General features: G+C 39.9%; 1 protein-coding gene across 1 annotated transcript in view; it reads right to left on the bottom strand.

Moving 5' to 3' along the window:
* OXCT1 (3-oxoacid CoA-transferase 1) overlaps nt 1-22,507 on the bottom strand; it is a 68,922-nt gene that overhangs the window by 12,159 nt on the left and 34,256 nt on the right. Inside the window, exons 8-13 of the mRNA XM_007426730.4 lie at nt 20,859-20,966; nt 13,376-13,490; nt 13,172-13,266; nt 12,883-12,931; nt 11,011-11,083; nt 10,254-10,329 (exon numbers count right to left, since the gene is read on the bottom strand). Of these exons, the coding sequence (XP_007426792.1) occupies nt 10,254-10,329; nt 11,011-11,083; nt 12,883-12,931; nt 13,172-13,266; nt 13,376-13,490; nt 20,859-20,966 (516 nt within the window). The remainder of the gene's footprint in view (nt 1-10,253; nt 10,330-11,010; nt 11,084-12,882; nt 12,932-13,171; nt 13,267-13,375; nt 13,491-20,858; nt 20,967-22,507) is intronic.

Raw genomic sequence — 22,507 nt, 5'->3', positions numbered from 1 at the left:
TTTGGGCATGGCCGTAAACAGCAAACAGATCCACAGGTTCAAAACCATGTAAGACAAGAGTAATAACAAGCTCTTCGCCAAAGAAAAGCAGCTGTCAAAAGTAAGTATTTCATAACAGACATTTTATTTGCTCTTCTGAACCAAGAACAGCAAATAAAAGTAGGAAGTGACATTTCCATATATTCACATATTCCCTAAAGAACTTTTGCCACATTTATTCTTTTGGATTCATTGACTAATAGCCTCAGGGTATCTGCCATTGATCTGGTAGTTTACTATGTTGCTGCACTGTATCAGCAACATCAGTGTTTCTGTTATTAATATTGATAAATCCATAGGAAGACCTCATCTATCACTTCTATTCTCTCTTCCACCTCTTAATCCTCTGCTCTTAAAGTAGAATGTTTAATGGCATGGGGCTATTCTAACATTACCAAACCATCGATAGTCAAGCAAACTACTAATCACATTCAGTGCAACTCTCTTCCCCCACCCCCTTTTTTTCCAGAGAATGCAACTCACTGCAATATTGCATTTACAGAAATAAAGGTAAAGTCTCTTTCAGGTCAGGCTTGACACCTAGTCCTTCCTGGAGATGTCCATGCTGTTTGGTTGGCAACTATAGAGAAGTGGTTTGCCATTGTCTTCTCCCAGGAAAGTTTTTTGTTTTTTGTTTAATTTCCCAGACTAGTCTACAGCCTTTGGGCTCAACAGCAATTCGGCCCACAAATGATGTCATGTAAAAATTGCCAGTTAATGTCAGACATTTCAAAATTGACCCTGCAGGAAACGTCTGGCCCACTACAAAATTGCAAAATGAAAGATTTCATATCAATTCATGTTAAGTAGCATAACTTTTCCCCTTTGGAAATTAAAGATTTATCATTCTGTAACTTTTCCAACACTATCCTGCTACTTTTCATTCATTCACTCACTCACCGTCCCCAAAGTCCTTTTTGTTGAAGTTTTCAAGAGATAGTATACATCAAGCAGATGTCACTGATGTTCCCATGTGTAACATTCACGCAGTTACAGTGGGCCTCCCACGAGTGAGGGGAAAGAAGACACCAAACTGATTCTCCTTCGAGGGGGGTGAGAGCGCCCAGACCGGAGTCTGGAAACCTCTTTTATTGAGTACATCAGAGGGCTGGGTTAGTACATCAGAGGGCTGGGTTAATACATCAGAGGGCTGGGTTAAGCATATATACGTCACACTACCTAATACAAGCCCATAACCATATATGATAATACATGAAACACAAGGGATCATGTGCTTCGATTGAGCACGTGACAAGCTGCGGGGGCTTGCCTCCTGAAATTTGAGGCTTTTCCCCAGGTTGTTGCTGGTACTTTTCCATGCTAGCTTCCTTGTTAGCGTACAACTGATTTTACTAGTCTGCACTAACAGAAATGCCTAGCATGTGATGGGGTGTTATAATGCAACACCCATGCAAGTGCTCAGAGTCACAGAAGCAACAATGAGGCCATTCCATCAATCTGAATTTCTACCCACTGCTTTCATGGTCTTCAACCTCAAGCAAAGCTATGTCAGAGCTCAAAAATCAACATGGCTCCAGCCCCGGGCGAAAAGGTGATGAGAGAACTGCTGGAATCGGAGATCTGACATCTTTTTGAGTTTCCTGACTGCTGGCAATTGTCCAACACTCCTAGTTCCTGGTACCTGTTCTAAGCTGGAGTTTCAACCAAGAAAGATCCTTTAGATGCTGATTTCCTAATGAGAGCAATACTTCTGTGAACTGAAGCAACTGTATATGCACACCTATGTGCACACAGCCAGGGAAAGTCTTCAAAGAACCTGTGCAACACTGAGCTTTCTGGAGGATACAGATGCTTTGATGTTTCAAGGGATGTTTCGCTCAGGTCAGCTCCCTTTGTGAAGTTGAATGTTAGTAGACAGCACCCTGGGAAGCTAGGGAAGTGGAGAGGAGCAACCTCACCAATTTGCCTTCTGATAAATCAGAGCTGTGTGACTGGATGTACCACTTCAGCAGCCATTTTGGAAGCCCACAACATGAATTCAAAATTCTGAATCTGCTCAACAGCCCAAAAAGTTTAGTTAGATGGATTGGACTGCAATACAATAGACCCCTTTCTATTAATTGTTACTTATAGTACTATTCATAAGAGCCAGAGCAATATTTCACCTAATGTTACACAGCTAAGGAAATGTTTACATAAACGTTGTAGAAAGGAAGGCCATGGGTGAGAGGGTATAAAATGGAAAGAGACTGGATGACTTCAGGCAGAGAGAAAACTGCAAAGCAAGTTCTGGGGGTAAAGCGCTCTATGGGACTGCCTTTTTCCAAACATTTCTGACCATCCAGTAGGATTGAGAAGAGTCAGCATGCCCTGAACCCATCTGTGAAGAAATGTCATCTCGCAGGTTCTCCGTGGCAGCCCCTGGGTGGGGAAGGGCATTTTCTCCCAAACCTATATGGCCCTAACTCTGATGGTCTTCAGAAGAACCATAAAAACCTGACTTTTCCAGCAGGCCTGGAGCAGAGTGATCTGTAATCCTGCTTGATGACTGTTTTTATGGTATTGTTGTTGGTCTGACATTTCTGCTACTTTATAAACATCTTTATCTTGTGTATGCTGCCTAAAGCTGTCGCAGCAATCGAGGTTGCTAATAAATTGATTAAATAAACAATGTACTAGAAAAAGAGATGAGAAGAACAATAAGTACCCCCCAAAAAAGACAGCTGCAGTAGCTACATGAAGCCTTACAGAAGCAGAGTGCATTCCAGGAGATGTACTAATTTCCAGGGTTGGACTGATTCCTAGAATCAGCAAGGATGGTCATAAGAATATGACATAAGCAGCTTCTGGTCAAGCAAGGCAATTAAAAAAAAGTCAGAGTGCCTGAATGGCCACAGCCTAATTACTACCTGCTTCAAGAAAGATTTATTTATTTAGCAAATGTATATGGCCACCCATCTTAATCAAATAACCCTGGGTGAACAGCAAGAATAAAAACAGAAATACACATACAAAAACAATAGAAAGAAAAATAAGAGACACCAGGTAAAAAAGAAACTCCTCAACCATCACAAAGCAAAAACAATATTGGGCTCCACTTCCTTGCCCTAAAGCTTGGGGGAAGAGCCAGGTTTTTAAGGCCTTCCTAAAGGCCATCTGAACCTTGGGGGGAGGCTGTTCCACAGGACAAGTGCTGCAAACGAAAAGGCATGCCCCCTTGGTCCCACAAGATCGCACCATTTAACAGAAGGGACCTGGAACACGTTCACCCTGCCTGCTCTGATGGTGTGGGTACAAATCACCAGAGACACTTGGTCCTTCAAGTATCTTGGTCCTGTGCTATATAGGGCTTTATAGATGATAACCAGCACTTTGAATTGCATCTGGAAACCTACCAGAAGTCACTGCAGGTCACATAGCAGTGGGGTTACAGGGGCATACTGTGGTGCACCCAAAACTGTCCATGCCACCACATTCTGGAGCAGCTGCAGTTCTCAAATGCTCTTCAAGACAACCCAGTGTAGACGGCATTACAATAAACTAACTGGGAAGTGATTAAGGCAGGAGTGACCAGGACCAGAGCCTCCCAGTCCACGAAAGGGTACAACTGGCTTACAAAATCAAATCCTGGCTCTGCCAGAAGGCCTGGGGGCCAGAGGGGGGCCCGCACCTGTGAAGATGGCTGGTGGGGTGATGGGTTGTCCCCCCCTCCAGCATCTTACAGGTTTTTTTAGGGCTAAAATCATAGAAGGTTTTTAGGGCATTTTTAATATATGTTTTTAATTATTTATAGATTTTATCCATGTTTGGAGAGACCTGTGTTTTTTCTTCTTTCTTATTATTGTGAGCCGCCCAGAGTCACCTGTTGGGGGAGATGGGCGGCATACAAGTCTGAAAATAAATAAATAAATAAATACATAAAAGTGGATTTGTTGCAACGACCTTCTGGGCCACAGCTGCCACTTGCTTCTTGAGTTGTGAATCCAGGAAGATCCCCAGATCATGCAACAACTCTGTCTGGGGAGCTATGCCCCATCCAGAGGTAACGATGGAAACTCTCCAGATCCAGAGGTCCTAAAACCCACAGCTACCTGATCCTTCATCCATCAAAACGATGACAAGCAAGGGACCTATGAAAGATGTAACCCTAAGGAAAAGAGCTGAAACCTTATCTGCAATAGCCAGTTTATGCTCAACCTTCTTTCCTCCATCCTGCCTCACACTTGCTTTCAGTTGGCTACTCAAATATGTAGCTGTGTAAGTAGGATGAATGAGTCAGTAGAGAAATAATATTTATCATTATTTTGGTTTACAAGAAGCTCGCTCTATACCATCTGCTTCACTTATGCTTCTGGCCAAGTTTTACAAGTTTATCAATAAAGTTCCCATGAAAAGATGGCAAACATAAATGCACTGTCTCAAGTCTTTTCTTTCTTTAATTCACTTTTAATGTAACATTTAGACTAATATCTTTCAAACAGATACTCCCAGTGGTAGTGGCAACTCACTTGTGCCTTAAGCATAGTGAGAGACTTCTGCTGAAGAGAAGTAATAAATATTAATAAACACTAATTGCACCACTGTGCACATGGAGCTTAACTTAAAATGAAAAAAATACTTTTACAATGCCATTTGACACACCAAAGAAGCAGCAAATATCACTGTATGCAACTGGGCTTTCTTAAGGTATGCGAGCATCCGACTGTGTTCTAAAGCTTTCCAAGGAAGAATAAGATCAACCTTACCCAGCTTAATGCCTTCCCAACAGTTTAGATTACCACTCCTGTTCTTCCTGAAATACTGACTGAGGCTGATGGGAATTGTAGTGAAAAACATCTGGGGACAGTGGCTAAATTAGGGGAGATCAGTCTTTGTAAAAAAATTAGCCAAGCATAAAAAATTTGTGTAACTTCAGCATGTTTCTTTACCTTTACAAGCAATATAGAGAAAACAATCTAGGCTTCAGTAATCACATAAACACAGATAAGGAAAGGGACAGATGCATCATTAGCAAGGGAGTTTAGTTTTGGGGCCATTACTGAGAAGGCCCTGTCTCTTACACCAATTTGTTTGATTTCAATATTAAACAACATTCACAAAAACAAAAAAGGTCACAAGCAGGATTCATTTGGTCAAAAGCCACCTAGAGTCAAGTAAAAGTGAGATGGGAGGCTATATAATTGAATGAATGAATGAATGAATGAATGAATGAATGAATGAATGAATGAATGAATAAACAAAGCTAATAACCTCCTTTGATCACATCCAAATCACTGATGGATTTAAACAAGGTTTTTCCAACCTAGTTCCCTCTGGATGTACTGGAATTGCAAGTCCCACATGCCCAGCATCATAGCCAACAGGTGATGAGCAAGCTGGCTAAGAATTATAGGAGTTGTAGTCCTATTGTACCTAGTGGACACAAGATTGGGAGAGTTTTGTTTAGATCTCAAGGAAGCCACAGAGGACCTAAATCATAAGGCAACTTTATCTTTCCCTTGGCAAGCCTTGAGGGTGAGACAGCCTATTTTTTTCTCTGAATTGCTAAGTTGATGTCAGATGAGGATGCACGAAAAGGCTTCACTGCCAATAGTGAAATATCACACATTGTTGGCTCACAGCAAGAAATGAATTGAATCTCAGCTCCAGTCTTCCACAGTAATAAAAGAACATTCTTGCAAGAAGAAAAGTGCCTAGTGGATTTTGAAAGTTTATTTTCCCCTTCTCTCTCTTTATAACAAATCTATTTAGCTCTGAAAATTGATTAAATTTCTCCTGTCACTTAAATTTTAAATTTGGCTATGAATAGCTGGATTCCAGCCTCAAAGAAATCAATGAGGTGTGGAAATAAGTAAAATACAGAACAAGGAATAAAATATGCTTTAATTGGTAGACAAAGCATTCAAATCAATGTATTTTTTAAAAATTTTAATGAGGAAATATATAGGAACTTTGTCCTAAGGAGCACTCATTGTGGGAGATGATTCATACTTATGATTATCATGTGATAAAATTATAACAGAGTAACAAGTTCAGCTGAAAGCAATTCTTCTTCTTGGGTATATGGTTAGTCAGCTTAATGAAGAGATACAGAGTCTTCCCTTTTTTTTGTTTTGATTGAGAAATTGCCTTAACAGATTGTAGGAATGTTGTAGACATAATGGTACCTTGATTTTAGCAGACTATTTGAATAAGTACTCCATTACATATTGATTAGTAAACTAGTTAAATGTGGGCTGGATTGCATGACAATTAAGTGACTATACAGCTGTCAACTGTACCTGGTAGACCAGACAGGAAACATGACCAGATAATCTAATTCTACTTTACTGTATAGCTACATTAACAGAATCTTGCAAGTCTGAAAGTACAATTCTCCTGCTGTTTCCTTTACAGCCCGAGAAACTAGGGAGGGTCCCTTCTGAGCCTCTTGCCCTACCCCCTATCCAGCTGTGGGCTATGCTGTCTCTTATCTGACCATTCCTTAGGCAGCATCTCTTCCCACCTCCCAGGGTCTTTCCCATATACCATTACAACAGCTGGCTTGAAAAACATACTTAAAAGAGTGCTCATCAATGGTTCCTAATCAAATTGGGGAAATGTATCAAATGGGATAATACAAAAATTAGTCCTAGGTCCTTTAATCTTCAATATTTTCATTAATGATTTGAATGAAGAGAAGGTGGGACTGTTTATCAAATCTGTAGATGAAACAAAAATGGATGTGTGACAGATGTAGAAGCTAAACACTTTCTGCCATTCTGCCATACGATCTCCCAGATAGACAAGCTGTTCCTGGAGGTTGTAAACTCAGTCTGAAAAAATAATTGTGAGAAACAGGCTTACATACACAGAGAGAGAGAGAGACTCTCTCATAGAAAGTGGGAAGAAGTTGAAATAGGTTAAGGAGCTGGTAGGGAAAGTATCTGGAGAGATGGAGAAGATTATGATTGACAAACTAAATTGGACTTAAGCCGTTGGATTTAGGCAAACTAAGTTGAATTTGGGACTACTGAAGATCTTTGGAATCCAGGGAAGACCAAAGAGCACTGAAGAGTTTCTGGGTTAAGGAAGATCACCAAAGGTAGAGGAGGACCAGGTTTTAAGAATCAGTCTATCCTGTACAGAATTCCCAGGGAGAATAGAGCACCTGAAGAAGATTGATGTTCTGATAGCACAAAATATTGCCAGCTTAGTTTTATCTGAAGCCCTTGATTAACCCTAAGGGGGATTGTTATAACTGCACACATAGCTACAGAACTCTTACTTTTGCAGGCAGTGAAATAGTTAAGCTCCAAATGGTATTGCAATAAAGCTATAATTCAAGTTGCTGCATTCCAGCCTCTCTGAAATCTTTGCAGGCAAGTGAACAAGGCAAGGGGAGATCTATTTGTATCTCTGCTTAGTTTGTTATTTAGTTTATCATTTATATGATTAGCCTTGTATGCCTGAAAGAGAAACCAATGCTTTCTATCAATGTAATGAGTAATGAAAATAACGGAACTCTTGTGTGCTGTAGTTTTGTCAGTTTGGCCCTCAGAACCCCTACATTCCCCCCGTTACAGGTAGTTTAAAACCCTAGAAGACAGAAATAACATTCACAATCATTTTGAAAGGTTAGAAAATGCCATAAGTAACGGAATGAAATTTAACAAGACACAAGTGCGAAGTTCTTCACTTGGCTTGGTAATGGGAGCTGTGAAAAAGATCTTGGAATAGTAGTTGATTACAAACTGACTATGAGCCAGCTGTGTAATATGGCAGCAAAGAAAGCAAATACAAGTTTAGACTGCATCAACAGAAATATAACTTCCAAATCACAAAATTACATCATAACCCCACTGGACTGACCCATCTAATATTGGCAGATAGCTTCAAATCCTCTTGGGAAATAGCCATTTAAAAGAAAGTGAGTCTTTATGGTTTCTCCAGTGATGCCACTTTAACCTTAGAGTTAGAACAAGCAAGATCAATGTTAAGACAAAGGATCTTCGATATAGAAGGCCAAACAGAAACCGCTGCATTTTCTCATAATATAATTGCTAATTACCAAATCTTAGCACCCAAACCAGCTTTCACAATCCCCAAATTCAGGAGAGCCTTATCTCTAGCCTGATTTAATGTCCTCCCCACAGCTGTTCTGGAAGGGAAATATAGGAAAACCCCATACGAAACCCGATATTGCCCCGTGACACGGGTGCCATAGAAACCACAGCCCATGTTCTTTTGTATTGTCAGTTCTACAGGGACATTTGCCACCAGTTGATCATCCCCTTTTATTTAAATCTCCAGGACACTCTGATAATTTTTATTTGCATTATCTGCTAAACCATCAAGATAAATATATTTCTCTAAAAATAGCAAAATTCTGCTACATTATGTGTAAGCTTTGCCCACAAATGGTTGCTAACAGTTATTGATACTAGGGGATAATTTTGTTTTGTTTGTTTTATATAATGTACTTTTACTGGTCAATGACTGAAATAAAGTTTCTGTCTGTCTAACTTCCACATCACAAAAAATAATTATTATTCCTTATTCTATTTTAGTCAGACCCCACATCAAGTACTGTGTCTATTCCGGGCACCATGTTCTAAAATGAATTTTGAGAAATTGGAACAAATTCAGAGAAGAACAAGAAGGAAGATTAAGGGATTAGAAACTTAGTTCTATGAAGACAGATTGAAGAAACAGGGAATGTTGAGCCTTGAGAAAAGATGACTGAGAGATAATAGAATAGCGCTCTTCAAAAACCTGAATAGATGTTACATAGAAGATCAAGACCTGTTCTTTCTCATTCCAGAGTACAGGGCATGGAAAAATGGATTTAAATTATGGATTTGGCTCAAATGGCGAAGTTAACAGTGTTAATAAGAGATAATACTGTTTCTAAATTTGTCTCCTCATGGCAGCCCTTCTTAGATTACGTGCTTGTGTGGGAAAAAAATGAGGCTCTGATTGTGGGTTTTATTGATTAGATGGTTTGTGTTGATAGCAATAATGTGAACTTGGATTAATTAGTGGTAAGAGATTAATTTTCTTTCAATTTGTATCTATATCTGTATTGGAGATAGTCAGAAGTCACTTTCTGTTTCATTCTTCTACCTACTTTCACTATTTTAGTTTTTGTCTTTTTTTAGTTCTATCTTCTTTCTTTGCTGTACTCTCTGTTTTGTGTTTTAATTGTACTTTTTTATATAATATAATAAAGTTTTTATTAAAAAGAAAAATAGATTTAAATTACAGAATCAATCAGATTCTGATTGAATGTTAGAAAAAACTTCCTAAGCACAAGAACAGTTCAGCAGTGGTCTAACTGGCCCCTTCTCACTTTATAAATTCCTTGGTTCTGTTCTGTGATTCAGATGTCTTGGGTTACAACTTCTACCATGACTGTGACCGAATTCTGATCCCACAGAATCTGAAGGTCATTCATTCCTCAGCCAGGGACTAAATGACTGGTTTCAAGGTGCCATTTTATGCTTGTATGGTATGGTTGAGCCATCACTGGATAGTTAAAAGCTACACTTAACACTGGGGAGGCCCTAGTGGGAGGGGCAGTGACAGAAAATGAGTTGAACCAAGATTTTCCTTTTTTTTTTTTTGCATTTTAAAGGAGCAGTGGGACAATTTCTCTGTATATGCTGTTTTAGGGCATATGCTACAATTTGTGTGTTTTTTCCACTTGAAAATGGTGGAAAACTATGTCACTGATTTTCTGAATTTCTTGGTACAACTGGAAAGGCATCTAGAAGGTAGAAAAGGAGTTTTGGAGGCTGCAAGTTGTCCTCCTGAGGTTTATGGGATATCTGGAATATTTTGATTACATCAGCATTCCCCAACCAGATACTGCTCAAGAGTTGGACTACAACTCCCATCATTCCCACCTAAATAGCCAACAATGATGAGGCTGGTAGTTCAAAAACATCTGGATAGGAGGCTGGATATACATATGTAAATATTTGGTAGAGCCAATCAGCTGCAGCTGTCTTGTTCTAGCAAGATTTCAAGTAGCGAAGCTAGATTTTTAAAGGAAAGCTTCAGTTACAAAACAAAAATATAATATTGTGATCACTTCTGGGCAAACTGGGAGATGACTATACCATTTATTTGAGCCTGAATTCACAAGTTATCTACCTTTTTTTAGCACTTTTTCAAAATACAAGTGTTAAGAAAGCATCTCTGGCAAAGACATATACCAGCACTCCAAATTATATCCAGCAATAAAATAGTACAAAATTAAATCTACTTACAGGAATCATCCAGTTGGCTAAATCACCGTATTTTGATACCTGCATTGCCCCAAGCATAGTCAGATCAACATGTCCCCTGTTAAAACAGCAAAGCACAAAATCAGTGCACATTTGGAAGAACAACCACACATAGAATTCTGACACACTATTTACTTTAATCCACAAGCTGTTGAAAAACTAAACAGCAGTGAGATTAAACAATTGTTTGTTTAAATGTATTTGGATAAACAGAAGACTGAAATCCCAGGGACATTTATGGAGAAATATGTATGAACTCAGTAATTGGGTTCATATGTGGCATTAATTAACTGATTACATCACAATTGGTTAGGACTCTAAACCATGGTTTATAAACCACAATGGCTGGGTTCATGCAACTTGCTAAGCCCAAAACAAACCAACCACTATCACTGGTGGCTTGGACTGGCTCATTACAGAGAGACTTTGAGCAGTAGATGTTGCAAGCAAGCAAATGTAACATTTAATAAACAATAAAGTACTTTATATGTATTGCATAATTAGTTACAAAAGCATCCATACTAAGAGTACATAAAATAGAAGGATTTATAGAAACAACAGTTAGTCTGACAATTCTTAAAGCTGCTGGAGTTGCTGATGTAGTTCAAATATCTCACTATCAACTGCATGACTGTTTTGATGGATAAGTATGTAGTCCCTTTGGGGCGCTTATCTAATTCAATTACCAGCTGGGACTGTACTCTGCACAGTTAGTAAATTTAAGATGGTCATTACATACCCTCGAATCATTGCAAAAGATTCATCGCTAGAGAAGTACGAAGCACCTGGCAGTACGGTGACTGTTTCTTTACCTGAAAAAGAAACTGGGTGTGAAACCAGAGAACTTCCAGGGTGGCATTGCAAATTCATTCTGTCAACACAACTCATTTCTACTTTATTTATTATGATCCTTGATTAGTACAGAAAGAAAACCCATTCCTTCTGCATTAAAGAGAATTTTCCTGAAGTACCTCACTCTGAAAAAAATTGATTGGTGGGTTGTAAGGCAAAAAAGTAAAAAGAGAAGGTCCACGACCTTCATGGAAGCTATTCCAGAGTTTGAGAATAAAATTAGTACAAAATGAGAAAGTATTTATAGTTTCAAGTACTTGGCATTTGCCCCTAAGAGAATGCTAAAGCCTCATGAGACCTTGCAAGTATTTTTAATCAAATTTTTAAAATTTGATTCAATTTGGGTGTATTGCAAATGTCCAGGCATTATCAAATTTTACATAATTTTATCAAAAAGTGCCTGACCACTCAACCTACTACAACACAACCTACACAAGCCATGAAAAGGATCACACTGCCATACGTCAGAAACATCTCAGAAACCACCAACAGATTATTACAACCATATGGCATCTCTGTAGCACACAAACCAACAAAATCACTCCAACATATCCTAAGTAAACCAAAAGACCCAGTTGCCCAAGAAGAAAGAACAGGAGTCATCTACAACATACAGTGTAAGGACTGTAACAAACACTACATAGGACAAACAGGCAGAAGACTAGCAGAACGCATCCATGAGCACCAACTAGCAGTCAGAAGACATGATGAAAATTCCTTAATTGCACAACACATGGACAGACTTAACCACAGTTTTAACTGGGAAACCATCAGCATTTTAGACCAAGCCAAATCCAAATATGCAAGAGAATTCTTGGAAGCCTGGTATTCAGACAAGGCAGCAATTAACAGATACATAGACATAAACAGCATCTACCTACTATTCAAAAGAGACAAAAGACCAGAAGGCCGCCTCACCAGCATTCAATCACCAGCAATCATCTCCAGCAATCATCACCCAGATAAGCAAAGGTCACCACCAGGCATACAATCAAGCAGTCAACAGATGCTAATCAATGAACTACCAGAAGAGCAAAACAGAACCCCCACCCCCACCAGCACTGGCAAAGCAGACCACAGCAGATAAATAGAGAGCAAACCTCATCCCATTTTAGCACTGAAGATGTTACCTAGCCGGGTAATGAAACGTTTGCAAGAAAAGAACCAAGCTCAGAGAACCCCAAGGACTCCACAGTTCAACCCTGAGCTACACATATTCGCCTCCATTGCTATATCCATGGTATTTGTGACATTTTCACTTTGTAACTTGGCTACTAAAGCTAAGAGTTGCTCCAGGCTGAGGAACTAAAGTGACTAGCAAAAACATGTTGGGGTACATGTAGCCTACATCCTCCTAGCTTTGTGTGAATCCTGAATGTCTTAGGTGTAATACTCCCAAACTTGTAAAAAGTTATTTTGATATGACAGAACAGGAAGCTTTTCAAATACTTAGTTGGAGTTTAATCTTACCAACTATATTTAAGTGGCAATGACATTAAGTTTAGTCTTTGCTATGGCTGCAACCTTTGCTTTTTGGAGTAGGGCATACTACTGAAAGACCAAATAGATCTTTGGTTCGGGAAAAAAAGGGTGCGCCCCTGTGCTAAAGCTACTTCTACTTCTACATCTCTACATCTTGAACTTTTGCTTCCTGGTCCTCCCCATGGATTCTACCTGGATTAAGATAGTCAGCTGCACTGATCTTTCTCAATGAAAAAGCAGGGTAGAAATGTAAGCAACAAAGGTGGGGGGGAGTTACCTGCATTGATGAGGTCAGGGTCAACTTCTTTTTCAGATGGATAGGGTCCCTAATTCAACAACAACAAAAAATATTGAAACTTTGTTCCAACCAAATATTTGTTGGACTCATTCATAAGCATTCCCAGCCATATTTACAGCAGCCTTCAACAAATTGTTGCTTTTGACTGAATTACAGGCCCCATTTCACACAAGGGCATGATAGGAAGTGTAGTCCAGCTTATCTGGAAGGCATCTGGCCGGGGTAGGTGAGTGGACTGGTTTCTGTATTATCTATGTTCTATCCTTACCAAACCAAGGACTCCATTTTCGCTCTGTAGATGCACGGTTATATCAGGACTGATGAAGTTGCTGGCAAGCAGGGGAATGCCAATACCCAAGTTAGCTTTAATTAATTAAGTTAAGGTTCCATTCAACTTTTACCTGACATGATTTGTTCAATTGTGCCTTCAGAAACAACAAAGCAAAGAACTTTCAGAATGGCTAAAGGATACCATACATGCCATCTTCAAATTCAAGAGCTGCCCTCCGGATAATCCTTTCTCTTACGTTATCACCACTTTTCTTCTGTTTGGTTTGGGTGTCCTCAGCTTTGCGAAGTGATAATCTCTAAGAAAACAAGGAGAGCAAAAAGTTGGTGACAATTACATCCTTCCATGTGACATCTGGAACAAGCAAATAGCACTACAGGGGTCTTAAACAGATGCTCCTTCACACTCAGGTATTTCAAAATGGTAAGAAACAGCATTAGGTGGCCTGGGCTATTTATAGCAACCTTCTCTGAGTTGAGAGTTATACTTGGTTTTTGAATGAGATCCTGGGATCTACACTCCAAAAAATAGTAAGTGAGGAAAGGTCAAAAGCTTACATTGATTTTTTTAAAATGTGCATTTAATTAAAATTAATTATAGGCAATTTATCTGTACAAAAGGGACAGAATGGAAGAAAACTTGCAGTGAATGTTGAAAATAGTAGAGAGGATTTGGATTAAAGTAAGTGGAGGAACAAATGCAAGCAGTACTATTATTCATGTCTACTCTCACCCATGCAGCCAAGGAGATGATGCAAATCATGCATTCTTAACTGCAGAGGAACATGGTAGACTTTAATTGAACATCTGCTAGGAGACAAATTCAGCCCAGCAAGGCCTCCTGGTTTTTACTTTTTAGAATATATAATATATTCTCTTTATATATTATGTGTTGCATTGTATTGTTTATATTTATCTATCCCTCTATCCTTTCATCCATCCTATAACAGACAGAAAGGAAAAAAGAAAAAAACCTAAAACACAGCCAAAGCAAAATAAACGAGTGCGTGCACACACCCACACACTTAGTTATATTCCATGCGTGCTAAGTTCAGACTTCTTCACGGGTTTCAAATTTTTTTTACATAGTTCAGCATGAAATGAATATCTTTGAATTTTATTTCTCTTCCTGATATAACTTCTGGGCGTGTCTACATGCCTTTATGTCAATTTTGATTCCTGGGAACTGCCTGGACAAGTCCCTGTAGCTTTCTTTGCAACGTTTTTTAAACATGGTTTGCCTTCATCGGGTTCAGAGAGAATGACTGGCCCAAAGTCACCCAGCTGGTTTCATGCCTATGGCAGGACTAGAACTCACAACCTCCCAGTTTCTAGCCTGGTGCTTTTAATGATTACACCAAACTGGTCTCAGCATCATATTAACATACTTATAAATATTTAACCAAAACAGGGCAGTTATGGAGTAGGCCCCAAAGAATGTACAATCCCCTCCACCATTTTATATTCCAACACAGTCATATCATTTTTTTCTATGTACGTATGTGTGTGCGCATACACATGTGGGAATGCAGATGGACAGGCAGACAGATGGATTTACTTGTGATGGTCAAAGCGGGGTTTTGACTGAGTGTCAGCTGCTCATGGGAATTGGGATCAAGCTTCTTTCATTGCATCCAATCTGGTCTTATCTTGCTGACAACCTTCTTCTTTAGAAGAAGTCACAGGATTAGTTATGCCTGACTTTGTATTAACCTATAGCAAAAACTTGACCAACAGACTGAAAACAGCAGGAACATTAAAGAAGACCAGGTAATGCTACAGTTTTTAATGTTAAAGGAAATTGAAGCTGAGGGTAGTAAAATGCATACCAATTTTTAAAAAATGATAGATTTGAATAAACTCAGAGTAATGGATACTGTCCATGGCTAGAAAACCTGATGGGAAAAGGAACTCTATGTGGATGAAAACAAGATACTAAAAGCATAACTACAAACAATTCCAGTGAAGAAGAAATAAAGGAAGAGCAGGAGGAAAAGCCAATGTAGCTACACAAAAAGCAGAGTGAATAATTGAAAACAAAAAAAGGATACAAGTAAGAAATGAAAAAAGGGACAGGTATCAAGGAAGAGTACATATAGGAAACTTCAGAACCCCAGAGATGATGTTGGAAATTCAGAATGAGCTGAAATAGACTAAGAATACTAAAAAGATCTTCAGATATGATCAAAATAAAGAGAAATGAATCAATATATGAACCACTTGATGAAGACAGCAAAAAGGTAGGGCTGCTCAGCCTTACTTCAGCTCAGCCTTGTTCAGGAAAACAACAACATATGCCTTGTTGGGCAATTCTGAAGAGTAGGATGAAGGGGGATATTGAAGCCCGAGATTGACTGAAACATGGTCAAGGAACACGTATTTAATATGAGTAAATGCAAATCTCCATGGCCATATGGATTGCATTCTAGGTCAATGAAGGACTTTGCTGGTGGTCTTCTCTACTCATCATCTCTGAGAGATCTTGGGAAGTATCAGATGAAGAGTGTTCCAAAGAGTCCCATGTTCTAAGGGGGTAAAAGAAGAATCCAGGGAACTATAAATCAGTTGATATTAATATGTTCTAGAGCAGAACATAGAAGTTTTATTTGTAATCATCTTGAAAGCAAAATAATAATAAGAAAATGGCAAAGCTTTGACAAAACATGTCTCGCTATACTGGGTAATTTTTGCAGAAGATTGTGGGTATGCTGTAATTTTTTTTTTTCAGTCCCTTCAGGTCAGTATTGACTCCTTGTGACTGCCTGGACTGGTCCCTGCAGTTTTCTTGGCAAGAATTTCAGAAGTAGTTTGCCATTGCCTGCTTCTTCCTAAGGCTGAGAGAGAGGGGTTGGCCCAAGGTCATCCAGCTGGCTTTGTGCCTAAGGCATGACTAGAACTCACGGTCTCCCAGTTTCTAGCCTGATGTTTTAACCACTATACTGAACTGACTCTCTGTGGAATGCACCTTAATTTCAGCAAAACAAATGAAAACTACATATGACATTTTGATCAGCCAATTATCTATGTGGATGATGGCCTAGCAAATAAGTGGATATAAAGCTAACTCAAATTTTTTACTCAACATGTTCTCATCAATATTTCCTTATTAAACTAGAGAGAAGTACTAAGAGATGGTGCCATGAGGTTAGGTTCTAGTCTCTGTGCTCTTCAGGCACTTTAATTAATGGCTTAGATAAAGAGGTAGAAGGAATGCTTACAAATCTGCAAATGATACAAAACTGGCTAGAATAGCTGCGACTCTAGAAGACTGAAAAAAAAAATGTAAACATCTTGGTAGGTTAAAGAAATGGGCTGAAAATAGAATGAAATTTAACCAACCTAAATACAACATTCTTTATTTAGCAAAAAGAAATTAAATGCATGGATATAGTCAGGCTTAGGAACAGTATTTGTGAAAATATTTGGTGAATTACATTTTGAAAATGAGTCAGCAGTGTGGTGGGACTGAAAAAAAGGCAGACATAATTTAAGCTGCATCAAGAGAAAGAGGTTCCAAATCCCTTGACGAAAGCAAAGGTTTTGAATCTGAAATGGTCATTTCAAGCCTAGAACAGGTGGTTCTGACCTTACTGGAAGTGTTTTGGTGCTCTTCCAGCCACTCCAGAATCTGTTAATTAATTTTTGAGATGCCTGGGAGGTTGTATTGGAGCTACATGTAGCCCTGGGGCCTCAGACTATGTATCTCTGGTTTATGCTAAGCACTGTATCAGCCATACAGTCAGCTTTAGACTTAAGATGTCTCCCCAGGGTCCTACCCTGATTACTCCATTGCAGTACACAGGCGCTACCTAAGGCAGAATTCAGATTTTATCAAGGAATGTATGCCCAGACTGCACTCAGGTCTAGGGCTGTTAGGGTGGGAGGGGTTGTCTTCTAGTGGATAAATAATCAGTAGATAGTTTCACCACTAATCTAACAAGAGAAATCTCAAGGATGATCATTCTTTTCCTATTCAGAGATCAAAGAACAAGGGGGGCAAATTTAATATCACTGGTGAGCTAGACAATATTCATTTATTTACTCACATTGTTTTCCACTCTCCTTCCTAGAGTCCAAGCGGTCAACATCAAGTAATAAAAAACAAGCTGACACTGACAATAATAGCACTAATATAATAATAAAAGTTCAAAAGTATCTGTTAGCGTCTATTCTCTTCTGCATTCCATAGCCATTGGTGTGCTATAGTAGGATTCCTCAACCTCAGCAACTTTAAGATGAGTGGACTTCAATTCTGGGAGTTGAAGTCCACCCATCTTAAAGTTGCTGAGGTTGAAGAACCCTGCTCTACTTCTTCCCCTCCCTTTTTCAACAAGCTTTTCCTAAGCAACCCAAGGTTGTTCACTCAGACAACATAGCAAACACAAAGCTTCCAACTTCTGCTCCCAGACAATGCTGATGGAGGGGCCCATTTGCTTGGAATAATGTTCCAACTTGTGCCTAGTCCTAAAGAGTGATATTTGCAATGGTAGCTCAGAAAGGAAAGACAATACATGTACACATATCTACGCACACAAACAACCCAACTTTCACTCTCATTCTCCAAAATGAATGCCAAGAAATATCTGCTATGACTCAGCACAGCCAGAACAATGAACTACATTGTGACAGAAGAGATGTCAGCCCTACAAAGTTGACCAGATGAAGAAGCAGACACCACATATGCCTAAAACTACTTTTATTAGAATGGCTATAGTAACAGAATCTTGCAAGTCTGAATGCGTTTCCCCTCCTCCCTCTTTTTTCTTCACATGCCTGCCTTAGGCATTTTCGTAAATCTCTGTCTCCGTATGGGCCTAAGCCATGTTCATCTTAATTGCCTTGGTAACAGATCTTCCCTCTCTGTCAAAGCCATCCTCTATGCTCTCTACAAGGAGTAAGAAATCTTCTAGCCTCAGTGTAGAGATCAACTCAAGAATGAATCAGACATCAGCTGGATGCTTGATAGTTCCATTATTATTAACATTATTACCAAAAGTACTGGTGTTAAGCAGGACGACTATGCAATGTATGTTTTGCAACAGATAGCACCTACAGATATTTGTCTATGTGAACTCCCAAGAAGGGTGTTGCAAGTTTTGAGCAATTCTCGACTTGAAGTGATTTATATTGGCAAGATCACCTACAGCCAGTAAGCAAAATGATCCCCTTTGATTATTGCAAGGGGTTGCAGACATCAATTTCCATTAAAGTACTTGAATACAAGCTGATGGTTTTTTAAAAAAATCTTTGGGCTGGCTGGTGTGGGTCTTCCGGGCTATTGCCTTCAACAATACAATCTTTGGACTGTTGTTGTTTTTTTAAATCATTTTTTGTACTGGTCGAATAAATCACTGCTCGGTCCTAATTCAAGACAGATGGTTTTATTCGGCAGAATGAATTTTCAACAGGGGCTGCAACAGGGGAAGTGAAGCTTCATCACCTCCACGGTTGCAAGAACAGTGTCTGCGGGAGCCCTGCATGTTCGTGTATGCCAGGCTGCTACTGTGATGTCCAGGGACAAGGCTTCTGGACTAAATTTGCAGCTTGTTACCTTGGTCTCTGCTTCTTATTTTAAAATTGATGATCAAGAGAATAAATATCTTAACAGAGTTATTGAAGGGGGAAAAGGGGGATAAATAGAAATTAGGTATCTCTTTGGCTATTTAACTTACACAACTGCAGTCGGGCCAGATATATGACTGTAATTATTCCTCTTTTAATAAGATAAAGCCTATCTTTCTTTGCCAGGCTCCCTAGTTAAATCTGTTTTATACCAGAATCCTCACCCTGCAGGCAGGTGGAAAACTGTATTACGTCCAATATAATTTCTATCTGAAAATGCAATCAGCACCTCCTAGATGGATGCTATTTTTATAGCCTCTCTCTGCAGTTCCTGCTCCCCTCACCACCCCACAACTCAGTAAATAGGGAAGCTTGAAGCTTCATTGTCTGTTTACCAAGACAGGTCCCAAGCAGGATTTAAAAAATGAACAAACCCAATTCAATCCCAGTTGCAACTCTGGTCCAGACTATAGAAAACATTTCAAATAAGTTGGCAAAAAGGAATGAGGAGTCAAAGGGAGAAGGAAAATAGAACTGGGGAAAAGAAAAGGTAAAGGACAGTTGAAGATACGGTTGAATAATAAGATGACAATCGACATAGACACTTTTGACTTAATGTAAAGAAAGAAAGAACACAGCAAGGACTTGTCCAGGCAGTCAACAAGAGTCAATACTGACTTGAAGGCAAAGGCTAAAATTAAAACGAGGGGAGGGGAGGGGAGGGGAGGGAGGGGGAAGGAAGGAAGGAAGGAAGGAAGGAAGGAAGGAAGGAAGGAAGGAAGGAAGGAAGGAAGGAAGGAAGGAAGGAAGGAAGGAAGGAAGGAAGGAAGGAAGGAAGGAAGGAAGGAAGGAAAGCAAAATTAGAAAACTAGGCTCAAACTGGGAAAGTGAAAAGCTGTTTTTCAGCAGAACTAAAATACTTTTTGACACTTCTGTGTGTGTGTGCATGCCTTTGAATCAAGTGTTGACTCCTGGTGACTGCCTGGACATGTCCTGCAGTTTTCTTGGCAAAATTTCAGAGGTGGTTTGCCATTACCTCCTTCCTAGGACTGAGAGAGAATAGCTGGCCCAAGGTCACCCACCTGACTTCGTGCCTAAGGCGTCCCGTTCTCCCGTTCCTTCTCTAAAGCCAGAGTCCCATTCTCACAAGACCTGGGGAAGACCAGAAGGTTTCCAAAGGATCACAAGAACGGAATGCCCGCTTGCAGAAGGTATGGGACACCAACTTTAAGGAAGGAACAAGAGGCATGGCTTGGAGAACAGCGCGACATGGCAAAGGCCAGCAGTGTGGGACATGAGGCGGCATTTCTCAGTGGCAGCGCTGGGGCTGAAATCGAGGCCTGTGGGTGATGGCAGTTGGCTGGCACTGCTGAAGGCCTCAGGCCTCTACTTCAGCCCCAGCCCCAGCATTGCTGCTGCCGAGTACCACTATGCAGGGCAACCAAAAAGGCATAGATGGGGGGAAGATAGGCGGGTGGGGGGAATTACAGAGCCCCTGTGGTCATAAGTGCAGGTGGGCTATCAAGTGCCCTAATTTTGATCACGACTACAGGGGTGCTGCAATGGCCACATCTTTGGGCACAGGTCCTAAGTCTATTTTTTCAGCACCATCTAATTTCGAACAGTTGCTGAACGAATGGTCATTAAGCAATGACTACCTGTAATTTCCTTTGCAGAACTCAAGGTAGCATACATAGAATTCAAAGCAATCTCAAAGCAAGGCACTGATGAGGCCAGACTCCCTTTATATCAGAAAATTTGATGCAGCACATACCCTGGGACCAAATTTACTCATTAGGAGCCATGGCCTCCATAAGTTGATTCAGAGATTTTTGTTGTTCCACAAAGAGATGGCTTTGTAAGTTATCTGCATTCTCAAACATGACTTAGTACAAAGCATACATCAGATTTGCCTATGCTGAATGTCTGGAGGTCTGAGGGACAGGACCTAGGACATTACCTGTCTCTGGAAATGAGGCTTCAGCACATGAAATTGCTCCTTGCTTCTTATTATGATCATCAAATCCAAACTAACATTGCCAATGGAAATCTTTTGCAAACATGCCTGTACTCACAGACTGGCTCCAAACCCACTTAGGAGTTACCTCAATTCTTTTTTCATACTTTTCTCCCTTGATGAGACGATGGACGTAGATTTTGGGGACATGGATATCTTCAGGGGCAAATGCCCCTACATCAACAATTTCTTCTACCTGGAATGATAGGAAAATAGGAAAGATAAAGTCAGAATTACTGTCTACCATATGATTTCTACAAGAATAAGGAGACTGCAGCCTTCCCTAATCTAATCCAGATGTGATAGGACTACAATGCTCAGAAATCTTAGCACACATAGTCCAAAGCTGTGCTTGCTGTGAATTATGGGAGTTGCCATCCCAATGTACCTGAAGGCAGTAATTTGAAGAAGGTTGTTCAGATAAACCTAACTCACAAAAGCAGGAAGTCTCACTGGATTCAACAGGTCCTACAGCACATGCCAATAAATTACTGCCTAAATATGATCTTCCCCAGTACTAATTATTTGCTATGGCCCTTTTACCACTAAGATCTCTATCATTTATTCCTAATAAACAGGTGGACGCATACAGTTGCATATGCTCTCAGATGAGCAGAGGTAGAAACAACAAACCAGTCTGAAGAGCATAGCGAAAAAACAAATGTGCAATTGCCAATTTGAAAGAAGCAAAATCCAAAAATGCAAAATCTTCCATCCTGCCTTTGTTTAACAGTGATTACTGTACAGCAGAAAACCAAGGCAGAAAATGAAGTCAGTGAATTTTATTATTCTTGTAAGTCATCAACTCCTCATCCACACAAACCATTCATGTAACACCTTTAAAGTCTGAAAAGGAAAAACAGCAGAACAAAACAGGGCAATAAACAGATAGATTCTTAACCTCCAAACTTAGCTAATAACTGTACAGCATGATCTACTGCAATCCAATCTGTGATCTGGAATTCCTGGATTAAAATCTGTGTTGCAGGCAAGAGGCTCTGCAATGCTCCCAGCGTGCCATTGTTGATCAGTTCTACAGGGACACCTGTTTAACTCTGATAATTGAGTATTATAGGAGTGACTCACAGCCATTTCCTATATAGGCCAATTACAACTGATGCCAGTCATTCTGTGAGAGCCCCCATGAAATATTCTCAACAGGCCTAGTATGTCACCATCCCAAAAGGTTTCCATACGGAGCTGTACAGGAAGGTACAGGCTTAATAGTAGACCAGCCATTCCTAACCAGGTGGCCTTCAGCTGTACTGAATATACAACTCCCAGAACTGACTTCTGCTACTCCTAACACATCTGCAAGGCAGGCACAAGGTTGGCAAAGGCTGTACTAAATCATACAAAATATTATGCACCAATAGAAGCGAATATGTGTAGCTCAGGGTTGAACTGTGGAGCCCTTGGGGTTCTCTGAGCTTGGTTGTTTTCTTGCAAACGTTTCATTACCGGGCTAGGTTAACATCTTCGGTGCTAGAATGGGATGGGGTTTGCTCTCTGCTTGTATATTGTGGCATGCCCTGCCAGTGTTGGTGGGGGTGGGGGTTTGGTTCTGTTCTATTTTTTCCTCTGGTAGTTCCTTGATTAAGGTATTGTTTACTGCTTGTATGTCTGGTGGTAATCTTGGTGTTAATTTCTGCTTATCTGGGTGATGATTGCTGGTGAGGAGAGTTCTGGTCTTTTGTTTTCCTTTCTATTGTCTTTTGAATAGTGTGTAGATGTTGT

This window comes from Python bivittatus, unplaced genomic scaffold (genome assembly GCF_059951505.1).
Source record: "Python bivittatus isolate LINGU-HERP-01145 unplaced genomic scaffold, Pbiv_v1 ctg000570_np1212, whole genome shotgun sequence".
NCBI classification, from domain to species: Eukaryota; Metazoa; Chordata; class Lepidosauria; order Squamata; family Pythonidae; genus Python; species Python bivittatus.
This window is presented reverse-complemented; position numbering and strand designations above follow the sequence as displayed.